Here is a 16,573-nt window from a genome sequence, read left to right as displayed (position 1 = left end):
TCCCCTCTCGTCTGTCTAATCTTTATTGGATGTTTCTGTAACAGTTACCGCATATGAACAATATTTCTTGCAGTTTTAAGCAGCTTAATGTCTGGGAGACGAGCAGAAAATTGTTGATGCCCCTCGATGGAAATACAATTTAAACTTCAAAGTCACATCTCCTTGCGAAAGTCGTTACTTTTGCACATTTTGTCAGGTTTTAAACTGAAAACTTTCGTGTGAATTACTCTGACACCTCTAAATAAAATACGGTGCAACGAGTTGCCTTCACATCCATCTGTGTGTAATTTAATCTCAATAACCATTTCTCATTATGAAACATGGTGACGGCAGAATCAAGTGGAGATGCTTTTTTATTTTTTATCTTGTGGTTGTAATGTCATAAAATTAGGAAAAATAAGTAAAAGTCAGCCATGTCATCCTTCCCTCACAGCTCTCTAACACTGCACCACAGAGCGGCTAATGTTGGCTAATGCTACGACGGCGACCGGCGAAACCACGGCGACGACTCACAGGGAAAGATCCTCGGCCTCCTGCCTCATGATGCTGACTCTGCTTTTCTTCGGCAGGGCAGGCGAGTTCTGGTCGCTGATCTTCTGGTAAAACAGCATGTAGGCATTCCAGTACCTCCGTCGCATGTCGGGGTACGGGTTGGCTGAAAATCAGGTTTCCTCAAATTATTTATCGTCATATAAGACGTTCTACTGAAAAACAAAAAACGAATGAAAAGGATCAGGAGAAACTTACACTGGTCGTAGACCTTGGGGCGATACTCTCCGCCAAAACACTCGTACTCCAGAGTCTCGTCGTTCATGTCAAACTCCTCCACTACGTTGTCGTTGAATTTATACCAGCGGCCACGAGCGTTTCCGCTGCAAGAAGCAAAATAATAAAAAAGTAAAAACAATCACAAGGTCTTTTTTTGCACTGAAATCAAATCAAAATCAAAATACTATATTTGATTATTTGATTATAATTTAATTGCACTACTTAATGCATAAAGCAGTATAAATTTATTATTTTTTATACTGCTATGATACGTGTAGACACATACTATTGACACCGTTTTAACTGTAACACAATGACATGTTTCCCTGTCAAATATATATTTTAGCAGAAACTTGTCGTTTCTGGCTAAATGTTTTTAGTCTCTTGATTTAACTCTTTCTTCGTTTTATGGAAAAAGTCATTACGGTTAAGACAAACTCATGTTTAAAAGGATCTGCATGTAATCCTCAGCCATCTGTGGCCTCGTTATCATCCACTACCCCAATCAGCGTTCTTGTCTTCCAGAGCCAAACATCTGGAGAGGTTTACAACCTAAAGCAGCCCACACGAACGCTGACGGTGCGTTCAGGCGGGACTTTCTAAACTCTGCCACCACCAGAGCCTCACCGTCTGTCTTTTATGAAGGAGTAGTAGTGTCCAGCGTGCGCCTGGCCACTGTGGACCACAACGCCCACGAGTTCGTAGTTCTCTGAAATTGTAACTTTCTTCCTGGGGGATCCTCCCGAGGAGCCGTCGCCTCGTCCCTCTGCCGCGTCCCCGCTGCAGTCCTGCCTGGCCATCCCGGACACGGTGTAGGGCTCCATGTTCAGCACCCAGGGGAACTGGAAGGCACACACAGCCGGGTCACAGAGCAGCAGGGCTTCTGCAGCTTCCACCAACTCAACTTTAAGACTTTTTAAGACCGTCATGAGTGAAAGTTAAGACGGAGACGTTTAGGTGACGACATTAGGTGACGATTAAAATTGCTTTTAATCTTCTTCCTCCTCCTCCTTTTCTCCTCCTCCAGCTGTATTTCTCTCCATTATTTGTTGAAATAAAAATTTTCAACAGGTGCTTGACCATCGTGTTTAATAGGTGTCACATCTCTGACTTCAGAGTTTGTGTCGCACAAAAATCTGCTTTTAGATCAGTGCCAGTAGTAGCAGCACTGAGTTTCCTGGGAAGCTGTAGCCACGCCACAGGCACAAAACCGTGATATTTCTGCGGTCTGCTTGTCACTACAGGTAGCAGATTAGTTCTTCTCACACTACAGGCTTAACCCCCGTAGTGCCAAGCTTTTTGCACAGAATGCACTTAGCATTGCATGGGCTGGCAACAGAAGAGAGCCGGTGGCAAGAAATCTGCACTTATCCATGATAGATGCAAAAAAGAAGTTAGCTAGCTAACATGGGATATTAGCAACTAATTAGCGGTAGCCTCAACAACATTAAGTCACAGGATGCAATAAAAATGTCTGTGGGTGACTCAAACTTTTGCCTGACAGAAAAATAAAGAAGGTTACATAATCCTACCACGACAAAAATTTAAGATCCGTGTTTAACATTTTTAATATACACAAATTTAAGACATTTTAAGGATCCAAAAATTTCAAGTTGAAGATTTCCGGTGGTAAAATCAAAAGAAGTTTTTTCTTTTCTTTTTTAAAGTCTAAGACGCCTTTTTAAAGTAAAAAATAAAATAAAATAAAATAATCTTCTTACCCTGATCTGCTCGTCGTATTTTATGGATCGCCCGCTTTCCCAGTCGAAGCCGAATCGCATGAGGTGGATACAGAGAACGCTGGGTAGAGATTTGATGCATGTCCTCTTCACTGTGGTTCTCTGCACAGACAAGAAACACACACACACGCACACACAAACACACACACACACAAACCTTTCAGCGTCTAGAAAGACTGCAGAGTCAATGAGGTCAGGGCGAAACACCAACCTTCTCCTTGCACTTTTCACAGTAGTAAGCGTTGCTGCCCTCCAGCACCTCTCCTCTGACAAACTGGTCTAATGAGATCTCCAAACTCTGACAGGAAGTCACACCGAGGTTCAAGGCCATGAATGTTTCCTCACGCTCATATCTGCGGACGGAAACATTAATAAACATCTCAAGCACCAAAAAGAAAAGCTCGTAAAGACAGAGACTGCGCCTCCAACCTGTGCGGACAATCTTTACAAATCTTCTGGTCGGAATAAATTCCCTGAAATGTGTTTTTGAAGATTTGCTCCCGGCCCATTTTCTGGAGGAAAGACGTTTTTGAGAGTTAGGTTGTTCAAAACGTGAATACGATATAGATTTATTTTTTTTGCTGGTTCTTCTGTCGAGTTCTGATGCTGCGTGTGGAGTACCTTGAGATGTTCGTCGAGCTGGTCCACCAGGCTGGTGAAAAACTCGTAAGCGTCCTGCTGCTCTCTGACGTACAGCTCCTTGTTCCACATCTTGAAGATCTGCAGCGGGTTTGGACGTCAGCGTGTATCGACCGAGAGTGGGAAAACCCGATCTCCGGCGTAAACGTTACCTTCCAGAAGTTTTCTGGCACGTAGTACTGCAGCTTGCTCTCCATCAGGTGGCCGAACAGCGACTGGACCTGGTAGAAGACGCTTTCCTCAGGCTGGTCTGTGTCGTCCTCGATGGACAGGAAGGCCTTAAATGCAACGCAAACACGGGTCGCGGTTTGAAACGAACTTCGCTGTGCTGGGATGACATTTAAAACGGCAGAGGAAGAAGGGTCAGCGTACCTCGGGCAGGCCGGGCTGCATGTAGAGCTGCTGGAACACGGCGTTCATGTAACACGTGGCGCCGCCGTTTTTCAGCCCGACGAAACCAGAGACCGACCGGCTTTCCACGGGAGGCAAATACTGGCGAGAGACGCGAGTTACAAGGTGAATATAAGCAAGTAGTAAACTCCCTTCCTTCCTTCCTCCCCCCCTCCCCTTCTGAGTGTTTTTGGAGGGGCCATCTTACGTCAAACTCCTTGCAGAGCGACGGATCCGACTGGTGGTGCATAGACAGGAGCTCCCTGGTGATGAGCCGCAGGTTGGAGAGCGAGCTGTCCGCCAGCATCACCAGGACCTCATAGGCTGCCAGTCTGCTGCTGGCCGTGCTGCACCTGATCGCACACGCACACACACACACACACACACAGACACACACACACACACGCACACACATCTTTTAGTTTTATTGCCGATTCTCAGGAAGGCTGCATGCAACCAACACATATCTTAGAAACTGGTAATTCTATCAATTAATTGGATAAAAAAAAAAAAAATCCTACAGATTAGAAATGCAAAAAATGCAAATGAGCAAATAATTAAATTCAATTTTTAAATGAGAAAATGAAAATGTTATTCCCTAAAATGCAATCAAATAGCATTTCTTTAGTGTATGCGTGATCATTTTTGCTCCTGTTTTCTGTTATTGCAGCATTTCATTTGTTTGCGTTGTTTTTCTGTTGCCTTTTTGGTTTTTCGTTCTTTAAGCGTCTGCAGCTCGTTTCCCCATTTACTGCACATTTGCACCTGTTTTTTTTTTGCCATTTTTGTCATAACAACAGTCAACAATAACAGTCTGTATTCTGTAAAATACAGACTGTAAAATAAAATGTGTGAAGTACATGGTGATTTGTTAGGAGGTGTGTGGTTTGTCAGATTAGAGCCCAACATGAGCTCTGCTGCCAACTAGTGGCGAAACATGTAATTTCATGAAAAATAAAAGAAATTTCAACCCAAAGGCTTAGATTAACAACTTAATCAAATGCATCACTTCTGTAATACCAGCAAACAGGTTTTCGATGCACATTTCCTTCTTTTCTTTGTTAGTTCTTACCTGCTAATCTTAGTTTCTGGTGCTTTTTCTGAGGACTGCTGAAAGCTAATAGAGACAAACAGCTACTGCAGGGGTTTTGACAGAGTTAGGGGCTTGAATACCCGTAAATAAAAATAACATAAATTACAAGGTTGACCCTAATTATACCTCAAAGTAATATGCTGAGGCATTACTGTCAGATTTTTATTGGAACATGTCCGATTGGTAGATTTGCTTTCAGGCTGGATGGAGATGGTGGCAGTTCTTAATTTTTACTCAACAAAAGTTCAGACAATCATCAATCAGAGCCAATTATTGGAAAATTCAAATCAAATATATCGATGTGAAATGAAATCGTTAGTCTACAACAAAAGAAGATTCTTTTACCCTCATTTTTCCTTTGTGTTTTGTCAGTCAAAAAAAAAAGGAGGAGGAGGAAAAGGAAGAGGAAGAAGAAGAAGAAGGAAATCTAACTAATTTTCATACTTTGGGTGGAAATCGTGGCTCGGGGCTGGAGAGGGCGTCGGATTGGAGCTGTTGATGATGATACGAGACGCGCGAAACAGGAAGTCATCGAGCAGCTGCTGGATCAGAGACGGACCTGGAGAGGAAGAGTTTCAAAACGTCACGTGAAACACTGAACTGCAGACGAGCATCGCTGGGGCACAGAGTCCACTAACCGAGGTGTTCTTTCTCATTTCCGCACAGAGAGAGCAAGGTCTTGATGAGTCGGAGGTGTCCTGCCAGCAGGATGTTATCTGCCTCGCTGGTCTCCATCTCTGAGCTCCAGCTGGGCTCGAAGTTGTCGAGCCAGGAAATCTCGTCCTCCAGCATGTTGGCCGCGCTCACTTTCAACACCTCCATCTCTGAGGCTGAGGCAGATCGGGAGAGATAAGCAAGTAGGGGAGGTTTCGATCAGAAATTATTTAATCTGGTAAAAAATAAACAAAACAAACAAAAACAATTTTTGTTGTTTTATTTTTAGTCTGATGGAAGTCACTTACAGGTAAGGTCATCCAGAAGCTGGCATCTCAGGTCAAAATACTCAGTGCACTGGGAGAGTAACCTGAGGAAAAGGAGTCAACGTGAGACAATTAATCAAATTAATCGTGATTAATCAATTATTGAAGTAATCGTCAACTTATTTAGGATTTGATTAATTGTTAACAGTATACTCAAAAAAAGGCCAGTTGCTAAAAGAACAGCAGGCTCAGAACAGCAATTAGGCCAAAAAAACAAAACAAAATAAAAAAAACCATTCTGAATTTAAGATAAAAAAAAAACAACAAACATTTGTCTGTAAATATGTTCTAAGTAAAACTCAAGTGGGAATTTTAGCTTCACCCGGTTTAAATAATGTAAAAAAAAAAAAAAAAATCTACTAGGCACCTTTTGCTATCTAATTATTAAATGGTTAGTTCATAAAAATAATCAACAGATCGGCTCTACACTGTTTTGATGTATTTGCATCCTTTGCTATCAAAGATCAGGCCTTACATTTCAGGCAATAAAATGTTTATTTTCTTATTTAAAAAAAGGAACTGAATTACTTATTCGCATCTTTTAACATATTTCTAATATTACATAAAAATAAAAGGCTTAAGTAAAAATATGTGCAGAATATGTATTACCATTCTTTTACTCGTCAGAATAATAATAATAATAAATTAATAATAGATCAATTAATGACTAAAATAATCACTGGTTGCAGCCCTGCATTAAACGTCTACAGTGTTCTGAGGTTCTGTCCGTGTTTCTTGCTCTGGTACCTCTGGTTGACGCCTCTCATGACGGACGTGGGGCTCCATAGAGGCAGCTGGGCGGTCAGGATGACCGAGAGCAGGAACAGGTTGGGTTTCTGGACTTCAGGGAAGGCCGAGGTGTCGGACTGACTCAGTGTGTACAGCTGATCGCAGGCCACGCGGCGGATCTGAACGGAGGAGGAAGCAGAACTTTTATAATCTCCCTGATGGCGCAGAAACGATTTTTTTTCTGTTTTTGAAGTTTCTTCAGAGCGCGGTTTACCTCAGCACTGGGAGAGCCCAGCAGGATATCGATAATGAAATCGCTGACAGAGGGAAGGTTGTAAAATGAAGCTGTAGAGAGAGAAAAAACACAGGGTGTAAAGTCTCTTTTTAAGCTGCCAAAGCCTGCAGCATCACAACTCAGTCCCCTCCAGGAAGATGCGAACTTCTCAAAGTGCTTTTTGCAAACCTTCTTGCAGGATGGGTTTCCAAGAAATATCGTAAAACAGAAAGTAAAATTAGAAGGAGGCTCAGAGGACTGGCCAGAATTCAGCAGAGTTGCTGTGATTGGTCAGGAAAGAAGGAAACACAGAAAAATTGCAGCATTTACGAACACAGGGAGTGAACTTGCATTAAGGGCTGCGATCGCATCTTCAAGGAGGGACTGAGATAATGCACTGGAGCCTCTTACACATCTGCTGGCAGCGCAACTGCAGACAGGTAACCAGTAGCGACAGAGCCTCGCGAGCGATGATGGCGTCCTTGATGGAGACGCTCTGCTGTCGGACGCATATCCCAGCATGCAGCGCTGTCGGGGTGGCCTCGCCTTCGCTGCTGGAGCTGCAGTTGCTCCCTGCAGAAGCAGGAGCAACAGTATCACAAAGCGTGCTTATCAGACTTACTGAGACACATTTCTTTTTAACAGTTTTCCTCCCCACCAGTGCTGCTGACTCTGGTGCGGACTCCCTGCGGCAGCAGCGTGCTGTGGGTTTCTCTGATTGGCTGCTGGCTGCCAACGAGGTCCAGGCGGCCCGCGGCGGCAGCCCAGGTGAGACGCATGAAACAGGCTACGGTGGAGGTGAAGTCCCCGACTTCCATGGTCTGGACAAGCATCGAGAAAAAAAAAGTGGACTTAAAGAAAACTGCATTCTGTATGACAAAATACGCTTTTTTTTTTTCCCCCTCGGGGAAAAGGTTTCAGTCCAGCACCTGAATGGCAACGCGAGCGGCAGGAATGATCTCCTCCACCCGTATGGACGAGCGCTCGGACAGAGACATCTGCCGGTAGGAGGACTTCTCGGGGGTCCCGCAGAGCGACAGCTGCCGACCCGTCCGCCCCGCGTTACGGAACGGCCGGGACGACAGCGCGTCGCCGTCCCTGATGACGTCATCGTCCAGAGCCATCGGCATACTCTGACCAACCAGGAGGAACCTGCAAAAAACATAAAAAGTCTGATAGTTTAGCCAGAAAGTGGTGCTACAAAATACATCGTCACACATATCAACAACACATATTTACATGAGCTTTGAGTTAAGATGGGCAAGGATGCAGCTTTTTGTTTACAGCATGTCAGCAATGTTGTTGGAGACACGCTTATGATCCATTAGCGCTGAAACGATTAATCAAATTAATGGTGATTAATCAACTACTGAAATAATCACCAGCTAATTTAGTAACCGATTAATCATTAACTGGAATATACAAACTTGTAATAAAAAAATCTATTTGCTTAAAGAACAACACAGTCAGGAATGTTAGCTTCACCTAGTTCAAATTCTGTAAAAGCAAGCCAAAAACCCCCCAATACCTTTTACAGTCTAATTATTAATCTAAAAAAAATAACAAACAGATGAGTGCAGTATATTTTGTAGCTGCAGATGCATTCTGTGCTACAAATGATCAAGCGTTCACAAATACAATGCATTTTTCGGTGATGGAAAAAAAACTCAAGTAATTTAATTATTTGCTTATTTGCATCTTTTAATGCATCTCTAATATTGCGTAAAAAAAAAGAGGCGTACGTTGTTAAATTGAAAATCTGCAGAATGTGCTGATTTTTCATAATCTGATTGAATAATTAATCATCAGAACAATCAGAACAATCATAGCACAATGTTACAACCAAAGCCTTCAGTCTGTTTTATCTCTATTGCAACAGGAAGAGAGGAACAAAAGCATAAATCCAAAAAAATGGAAAACTTACAGCACCATCCAGGAAAAGCTTTTAATCGAATTGACTGACTGGGCAATATATATATATATATATATATATATATATATATATATATATATATATATATAATTAAATAGAGAACACTAGCGTTGGTAACTCTGGAGAAGGTGCAGAGATCTACAGCCTGGGTGGGAAAATATGTTGACAACTAGCTGGATTTATGGAGGAGTGGGATGACAGCCATTGTTGCAGAAGACCCATAAGAAGTCTGTAATGTAAAACTTAAAAACTGTTGTTTACAGATGATCATAATTGAATCTGAGCTGAAATTTCATTAAAAAAAAAACATGTTAATTTTCCCTCTATTTAACCTTTGTGCACTATGTTGTGAGACAAAATGAATATGACAAAAATGTCTAATCTGTCAGTTTCAAGAACTTTGCTAAAAAAAAAAACAAAGCAAAGAAAGGAAAAAAAATGAAATGGAAAAAGGTTGAAACCCTGACAAAACAGGTTTTGATGCGCTGTGCCTGTGTGAAAAATATTTTTCGACAGGTTCCCTTCACCTGGCCAGCTGAAGGCAGATGGAGTTGACTCCTTGTCGGGTCTCGTAGTCCACTTCGGATGGGATGGAGTCCCTCTGCATGACGTTCACCACCAGACTGCAGGCAAAACACGGAAACGTCAGAACCGAAAGCGGCAAAAACATGGCGACGGAACGTGACGCAGCCTGACTGACGGCCGCGGAGTGAAAAGTAGTTTGTTTCACCTGAGGCCTCCCGCTTTGAGGAAGTTTTCACAGAAGGACTTGCTGCTGGTTTTGGCCATCTCGTCGTCCGACGTCGGCATCAGCTTCGAACTCAACACCTAAACAGACAACGAAACGATGAAGGCGACCCGAGATTTGAACTGGGGTTCGCTTTGAGGAGCGGATGCCCGCGTACCTCCAGGTTGTAAAGCACTCTGAAGGTGGACATGCCGGGCGCAGAGGATCGGAAAAGCGACTCCAAGATGGACGCTGCGCTGGGCTGATGCTGCTGTTTGGGCGTTACGGACGGAGAGCGAGAGCCTGAACCCTGGCCGAGGGTGAACAGGGTTTTCTGCAACAGACGAGACGAAAACTAGAGCAGAGGTCTTCATGGGTGTGACGATCGGATGTGATCAGACGCCTTCAAGGTACCTGGTGGCTCCAGACGCTGGATTCTTTGGGAACGAAGTTGTCGAGTGCGTCCTGCACTTCAGGGTCTGTTGGAATTAGTAGCAGCAGCTTCCTCACACGTAGGATGATCCTACGGGTTGAAAAGAAAATTAACAACTAAAAGCGAAAAACAGAAAAAGACTCGACTTTCTGTTTCCATAGCTTGCATTGTTAAGCCCTTATCAATATATTACCTACTAAACATAATGCATTATTAGTTGCATTATGCTTAAAAGTGAATTTGCTGCCACCTCTTGTTCCTATTTTTAATGGGATGGTGTTGCTATGTTAAAGCCTGGGTACATTTTTTATTACTTTGTTCAAAATTTATAACGTGAAAACATTGTGACTTTAAGCTACTGTTACATATTTGTGTAAAAAAATTGCTTCCAATGAGATAAAAGATTAAGGAAACACCTGATGTGGGTTATTTTGTTGTTATTGTTGACAATAACTCTGGTGATAATCATCAACTCACCTTGGCTCATCAAGGTTAGCCAGCTGGTAAAGCATCTCAAACACATTGCACACCAAAGCCATCACCACCCCAGGGAGGGACTTCTCCTGATGATAAAAGAAGACGCATCAGAGTTGATGTTCTCCTCAATGAGTGTGTGTGTGTATGTGTGTTTGTGTGTAGGGAGAGCGTTCGTGTGTTCACCTGCTCCAAGGCGTAGGCCGAGTTGAAGACGGCAGAGCTGGAACTGCTGGAGGCCGAGGCCGACGACTCTGAGCTGCCTGAAGGAGTCCCGGTGCCGGAGCTCTTCACCGTCAGGCTCTGCTCGTCGCTGAAGCCGAGCTGCGAGAGCAGCTTCTGGTCTCGGTTCATGGTCAGCTGACGGACAGAGAGAAGAAGAAAGTCAGCGAACGCATAACGCGCCAAAAACACGCTGAAGACCAGGCGATCGCGACGAGCAACGCCTACCACACTATCATTGGCAAAAATCTGGACGTTATCCACCGGGCAGCTCAAGTGTTCGGAGATCTTCCAGCGGATGCTGCTTATCGTCTCGTTACTGTGAGTCTGCGGGGAAACACGGCACACACTCAGTCATGGAAGAAGAGACAAATTTCAAAATGGCGGAAGTTGGAGGTTTCTCCCTCCTCTGAGAATACCTCTAGGGTGAAAGTGTCTTTGGTTGACTCGTAGGTGATGTGAAGAGTGACGGGGTGTCCGTTGAAAGACGCCCCGTGAGGTAGAATGGTGCGAGGAAACGAGTACAAGTCCTACGAAGAAACACAAAATATCCGGTTAAAGTTCAAAACGAATCGTTTTCCCCAAACACAGACCAAATGAGATCTCGGAGCAGAATTTTAATCTTGAGCGCTCGAGTTTTTAAGAGATGCACCGATCGGACGTTTTTGTCACACTCCAGGCGCAAAAATGGAGAGCTTTACAATTTTAAAATGAAAATCAAAACAGGCTTTTGCATCTTATATTAGCAATTAGCAAAGTTGGAGTAGTTAGCATTTTCAAAGAAGCAGAATGTAGAAAACAAAGACAAATATTGAAATCTCAAAAAAAAAAAAAAAAAGAAACAAAGCTCCTTTGCTGTAACACATTTATGCTTCCTAGCATACCTCTATAGTGATGACGTAGCGCTCAGCCAATAACAGCAGTCTTTCAATTATCACCAGCTTTGTGGATCTAGGAGTCAACAAACACAAAAACAGCTCAGTAACACTTAAACCAATATCTAACGTTAAAAACAGTAGCTTCATTTTATCATCACATAAACAAAACAAAAGAAAGAGATTAATGTTTTAGTAGGTTAAGTAACTATGCTCTTACCCAAACCCCCCTCTGTACCTGGAAGGTGATTGTACAGACGTGGCTACCGTTGGCATGGCAGTGGCCGTCAGCATCTTTGTTGCCTTGGTAACAGCATGGGTTAGAGTGGGCCCGCCCAGGGCCGAGCTTGCGGCCTGGGGTAAAAAAAAAAGAAAGAGAAAAAGTAGAAACGTTCCGTTGGGTTTTGATTTCTAACGATTCTAAAATAAAAACTCGTTACGATTTTCAGGGCTTACCTCTAGCCGCTTGTAACAATCAGCAATGAACTTCTTGTGCAAAGAGACAGAATCCTGGAAGGTGGAAAAGTTGATAAGTGATGAGATGTAAGTTAAAATCAATTTCCAATCTTTGCCTTATTTTCAACGCGCCTGTTTTAGTAACTACGCTCTTTTCCCATCAGTTTACACTGACGGGAAAAAGCGGACGACACACTGACCTTCTTCATTTTTGGATTGAGGTTGGTATAGCTGTAAGTGATTATCAGTTGGATCGCTTCATTGGCTATCTCTTCGTCCGGCGTTTCCATGGCGATGCGCCAAATAAAATCCATCCCTGCCAGGTCGAGGCGCTCCACACACTTTATTTATTTCATTTTTAGAAGAAATGATGCAATAAATATTAACGAATATCATAATTAGACTTCATTTAACAGAAGAGAAGAAAAGAAAAAGCGAAGTGAGGACTGACCAGCTGGGTTCCCTGGCGCTTCAGACGATGGTCACACAGGTTCACGTTCTCGAAGAAGGTCTTAAACAGGCCGAACCCTGAGGCGAGACACAAACAGGTCAACTTCCTGCCGTGCGTTTCAGAGCTGTAGGGGTCGCTGTTGAGCTTCTCACCGTTCATGGTGATCTCATAGGGCTCCAGTTTCAAAATCTTCTCCTTGAAGAGCTGCTGCTGAACATCGCTCTCCAGGTCATGCTGTCCTTTGGTGAACCACTCAAAACACAACTGGAGGTACAAAAATAATAATAATAATAATAATAATAATAATGATAATATGATGTCTATAGTAGGTTTTCCACACAATATCCATTAAAAAATAAGATTTTATTTTCAGGGTTTCACCAACTCAATTTTAAGACTTTTTAAGACCGTCATGAATGGAATTTCAGACCTATATCTCAATGTGTACAAAACAAGTGTAGCTAACAATTGTTAGTTACATACACTTGTAGCTAACAACAGGTAGCAGTGAGTCACAGAATGCCACGAAGATGTATGTGTGTGAAAACTCACATGAGAAACAATACACAGAATACACGACTAAATAGTCCAGCCATGACAAAATTTACAATTTTTGATTAGACTTTTAAGGCCTTAATTTTAAATACACGAATTTAAGAGTTTTTAAGGATCTCTGGACATCCTGATTTTTCAAACCCTGTAAAGGAATTTTCATGCATCTCTGTATAAATATTTAGACTATATTTGCAATGAGCGCTTTTCCGATCCATTTCCTCTGCCTTACGAAGGAGATGCGAGTGAGTAAATGGGTAATGTTTTACAGCACTCTTCCACAGCAAACACTGAGCAAAGGAAAAAAGATTAAAAAAAACAAACTAAAAAAAAAACAGATGCCAGACATGACAAACAGCTGAGCACAGGGTTTCCCTTCTTCATACCTCACGGTCAAGCTCACAAACATCCGGACCCGAGACCAGGCACTCCCAGAGCTCCTTGGCTCTGTTCCAGACCAGGTACAGGCTGGCCTCCTGAAGGAAGAACGCCAGGAACCGCAGGTGGCTGTCCAGGTACTGGACACACATTTTGAAAAAAAAATTAAGAATACGTTTTCAGAAAGCTGAAAAAGCGAATAAAACCCAACGCTGACCTCCTGGTAGGTGTATCTGCCGTCCACCAGGGTCGACGCGGACAGGCCGTTGTTTCCCGACGCGCTCACGGCGAGTCGGTGGCAGCACACCAGAGATCCCGTGATCAGCTTGACAATCTCGAAGTTCTTCTTCAGGTCCTGGATGATGCTCTGTGGTGAGGCAGACAACGGTCACAACGGCGCTGCCTCACGGCGCGACGCAGGTGAGGTGGCGTTGAGCTACGGTACCTTGTCTTGTTTCTGGTACGTCTGTTTGATGAAGGAGCGCGTGATTTCGTGCAGCTGCCGCAGAGCGGGTACGACCCAGACGGTTTGGGGAGTGCTCTGCTGAGAAGCCTGTAAACACACATGCAGAACGACAGGCACCATCTATGAAAACTCCGACGACCGCAATCACGTTTCATTTTCCGTCCGCGCTTCAGGTCGGACTTGCCACCTTTGAAGTTTGTAAAATAATTAAAAAAAATAGAACTGAAATCAGAGCCACGGATACAAAGCACTAAGATTTAAATCGGTTTTCCCCAAACTTTAAGTCATGATGCTTCTGTTGGGCGTCCGTGGTTCTAATCGGATTACTTTTTGAATGAGCACAAAGGATCCGCCACAGTTACTGACCCCCAGAGTAAACATGTAGATTCCGCTTTTTTTGCAGCGGCATCGTCTGACTGTGACGATTTTAGTCGCCTATCGGCTTTAACTTCAAATTCCTTTAACTTGAATGAAAAGAAGAAAAATCCTAAATTAAGAAATAAACGTCAGAGCTAACTCTTTGTGGCAACTTAAGAAGTCTAAAAATATTTTAACAACTAATCACCGACGCCAAGTTTCTGCGTGGGGGAAAAAAACCTGACATTTCACGGAGGCTGTTTTCTCTTAGACACTATTCAAAATAGGAAAGACAAGAAAAACGTTCAACTAAGGAAGGTGTCTGTTGAACTTCAGAAGTCAGGAGACATCAACTCTCCACTGTCAAATTAATAAATCAAACACTATCTCCATGACGACTGGACATCTTTTCCTGTCCTACAGTCACAAATGAAAACACGTGGAGTTTTCTAAACTTACTGACTCTGACTGTTCATGTGACTTATATTCTGGAGCGACGTCTAGTCCGGAAAATATGGCAAGTCAGATTTGGTCAACACAGAAATTCAATAGAAAAGCTGCGGGTGAGACAGGAGGCAGGACTGGAGCATTATTACACTCACAATAAATGCAACAATGTGTAGTAATTTTATGCTTTCCCAATATTGTACAGCCTTCCACTTCTCTATATTTTCCAGGGAAAAGCACTTTCTGCAATAAAAGATGAAATAACTTCAAGGTACTTGTATTTTTAAACACGTTTACCAGAGGTTTAATACATCCACAAAAAAACCCACCCGCTTTTAAAAAAAAAAAACGGATTAATCACACAGACTGTTCTCACCCAGAACCCGATCAACCCCGAGTGTGTAATCATTAGTAAGTGCCAAAGCCAATTTAGTTGAGCGAGCAAAAGATCAGAGCACACCTGGTTAAATTACCTCAAGCTGCAATCACCTGTAACACAATCGAACCTGTGACCAAAGTAGCCCTTGTGTGAAAGAACCCTTCTCCGTGATTGGACGGTAGGCAGGAATCAGCCAGATTAGTGGGAACATAAATTAAATGGGATTACGCTCTTACTTTAGCCAATGAGTTAGATATCTTCTTGTGCCAAGTATGAAATGAGCTTTGAGTGTTGCTGCCTTTATCGTCCTCTTGAGTGTGATGCTGGAGACATACATTTTATTTACAGTCGGGCGTTAAACACACACACACACACACACACGCACGCACACGCACACACACACACACACACACACACACACACACACACACACACACACATATATATACAAAAAACATGAGCCATATCAAGCTGGCACATGCAGCTACGGTGAGATGATGACTGTTTGCTGAAGCGTGTTGGAAAAGAAAAAAAAAAAAACTGCATGTGTAGCGTGGAGTTTGTGGCTCGCACAAAAACAGCTGCAGGTGAGAAAGAATGCGCTGCTGTTATGACCCGCTATAAAATTAGGTTAAATACATTAATTATTTTGTTAGAATGAAGCATAACGAGGGGATAAGTTGCTATTCCTCACAAACAAAGTGTATTTTGGCAGTGCAAATTGGGAGTCAATCTTAAAATCTCACAAATGTAACATGACTGAAACAATTAATTGGATAAACCGTGATTAATCAATTATTGGAATTAATTGTCAACTGTAGAGTATACAGGTTTAAAAAAGGCCACTTTACTACAATAACAACACATTCAGAGCCGTCATTAAGCCAAAATTGTATGAAAATATAAACATTTTGCATTCAGACATAATAAAACAACACTTGCAAAATATTTGACTTGGAATTACTCATGTGAGATAGTTCAAATCCTGTAAACAAAATCCCTATTAAGCACTTTCTGCTATCAAATTATTAATCAAATGATTCAGAAAATCATCAAGCATACAATAAGGAAATGATGTGTTATTGAAGTTCACTGAATAATTATTCTCTTATTTTAAAAAGGAATTAAATTACTTGTTTATTTGCATCTTTTAATGTGTTTCTAATATTATATAAAAAAAAGCTTAAATAAAAAATCTTTAAAAATGTGCCTTTTTTTACTTGATTAATCATTCGATCATAATAATGATCACTGATTACTAAAATAATCGTTAGTGGCAGCCCTAAAATCTCATATAGTCAAAACATTCCTTAAACTGCTTTATAAGCCAGTGTTAGCGTTAAGGATTCATGTTTCCATTCAAACCAGTAAAGGTGTTAATAATTCACACAACTGTGTGACTATTCCTGCTTAATGGTGCAGACTAAACACTTTAAAAATCTTTTGTCTTTAAAAACACAAACGGTCTGGATGTGAGCCACAGTTAAAAGGGTGACAATGAACAACCAGCACTGACACACCAACTTTAAAACGTCACAAGAGAGGAAACTGTAAGGCAGAATAAATAACCCAGAAGTCAGAATGTTTCACATCTGCGTCTCACCTTCTTGATGTCTTCGATACATTTAATGATGTAGCTGCGTTTCACGGTCTCCTTGACGGCGTAAGCGTCACTGAGGATCCCCAGGTGTTCCTCCAGGGCCTGCTGAACCAGACTGGTGGGCAGGGTGGGGAGGTGAGCCAGCTCCCACAGCACCTCTAGCACCTACACAGCAAAAAAAAGAGAAAAAGCACAACATGCTTGAGACTCA

The 16,573-nt window shown here is 42.4% G+C and overlaps 1 protein-coding gene across 3 annotated transcripts in view; it reads right to left on the bottom strand.

Annotated features, from left to right (window-relative positions):
* usp24 (ubiquitin specific peptidase 24) overlaps window positions 1–16,573 on the bottom strand; it is a 39,155-nt gene that overhangs the window by 11,776 nt on the left and 10,806 nt on the right. The window contains exons 15-51 of one of the 3 annotated variants that reach the window (XM_081606540.1): window positions 16,366–16,527; window positions 14,999–15,085; window positions 13,559–13,666; window positions 13,331–13,480; window positions 13,122–13,253; window positions 12,336–12,447; window positions 12,184–12,260; window positions 11,933–12,073; window positions 11,733–11,786; window positions 11,497–11,630; window positions 11,286–11,352; window positions 10,821–10,931; window positions 10,630–10,728; window positions 10,366–10,539; window positions 10,183–10,268; window positions 9,687–9,795; window positions 9,451–9,606; window positions 9,276–9,373; window positions 9,073–9,168; window positions 7,542–7,764; window positions 7,271–7,433; window positions 7,024–7,185; window positions 6,613–6,683; window positions 6,357–6,517; window positions 5,592–5,653; window positions 5,268–5,459; window positions 5,074–5,188; window positions 3,745–3,889; window positions 3,519–3,638; window positions 3,299–3,424; window positions 3,129–3,227; window positions 2,937–3,019; window positions 2,719–2,860; window positions 2,490–2,609; window positions 1,396–1,610; window positions 748–872; window positions 514–655 (exon numbers count right to left, since the gene is read on the bottom strand). In XM_081606540.1, the coding sequence (XP_081462666.1) occupies window positions 514–655; window positions 748–872; window positions 1,396–1,610; window positions 2,490–2,609; window positions 2,719–2,860; window positions 2,937–3,019; window positions 3,129–3,227; window positions 3,299–3,424; window positions 3,519–3,638; window positions 3,745–3,889; window positions 5,074–5,188; window positions 5,268–5,459; window positions 5,592–5,653; window positions 6,357–6,517; window positions 6,613–6,683; window positions 7,024–7,185; window positions 7,271–7,433; window positions 7,542–7,764; window positions 9,073–9,168; window positions 9,276–9,373; window positions 9,451–9,606; window positions 9,687–9,795; window positions 10,183–10,268; window positions 10,366–10,539; window positions 10,630–10,728; window positions 10,821–10,931; window positions 11,286–11,352; window positions 11,497–11,630; window positions 11,733–11,786; window positions 11,933–12,073; window positions 12,184–12,260; window positions 12,336–12,447; window positions 13,122–13,253; window positions 13,331–13,480; window positions 13,559–13,666; window positions 14,999–15,085; window positions 16,366–16,527 (4,619 nt within the window). The remainder of the gene's footprint in view (window positions 1–513; window positions 656–747; window positions 873–1,395; window positions 1,611–2,489; window positions 2,610–2,718; window positions 2,861–2,936; window positions 3,020–3,128; window positions 3,228–3,298; window positions 3,425–3,518; window positions 3,639–3,744; window positions 3,890–5,073; window positions 5,189–5,267; window positions 5,460–5,591; window positions 5,654–6,356; window positions 6,518–6,612; window positions 6,684–7,023; window positions 7,186–7,270; window positions 7,434–7,541; window positions 7,765–9,072; window positions 9,169–9,275; window positions 9,374–9,450; window positions 9,607–9,686; window positions 9,796–10,182; window positions 10,269–10,365; window positions 10,540–10,629; window positions 10,729–10,820; window positions 10,932–11,285; window positions 11,353–11,496; window positions 11,631–11,732; window positions 11,787–11,932; window positions 12,074–12,183; window positions 12,261–12,335; window positions 12,448–13,121; window positions 13,254–13,330; window positions 13,481–13,558; window positions 13,667–14,998; window positions 15,086–16,365; window positions 16,528–16,573) is intronic. The other 2 variants (XM_081606541.1, XM_017304535.2) reach the window with 2 other exon arrangements.

The sequence above is a fragment of the Poecilia reticulata genome, chromosome 4 (assembly GCF_904066995.2).
Source record: "Poecilia reticulata chromosome 4, P_reticulata-male-v2, whole genome shotgun sequence".
NCBI lineage: Eukaryota > Metazoa > Chordata > Actinopteri > Cyprinodontiformes > Poeciliidae > Poecilia > Poecilia reticulata.
The sequence above is the reverse complement of the archived record's forward strand: the minus strand, read 5'-3'. Positions and strand labels throughout refer to the sequence as shown.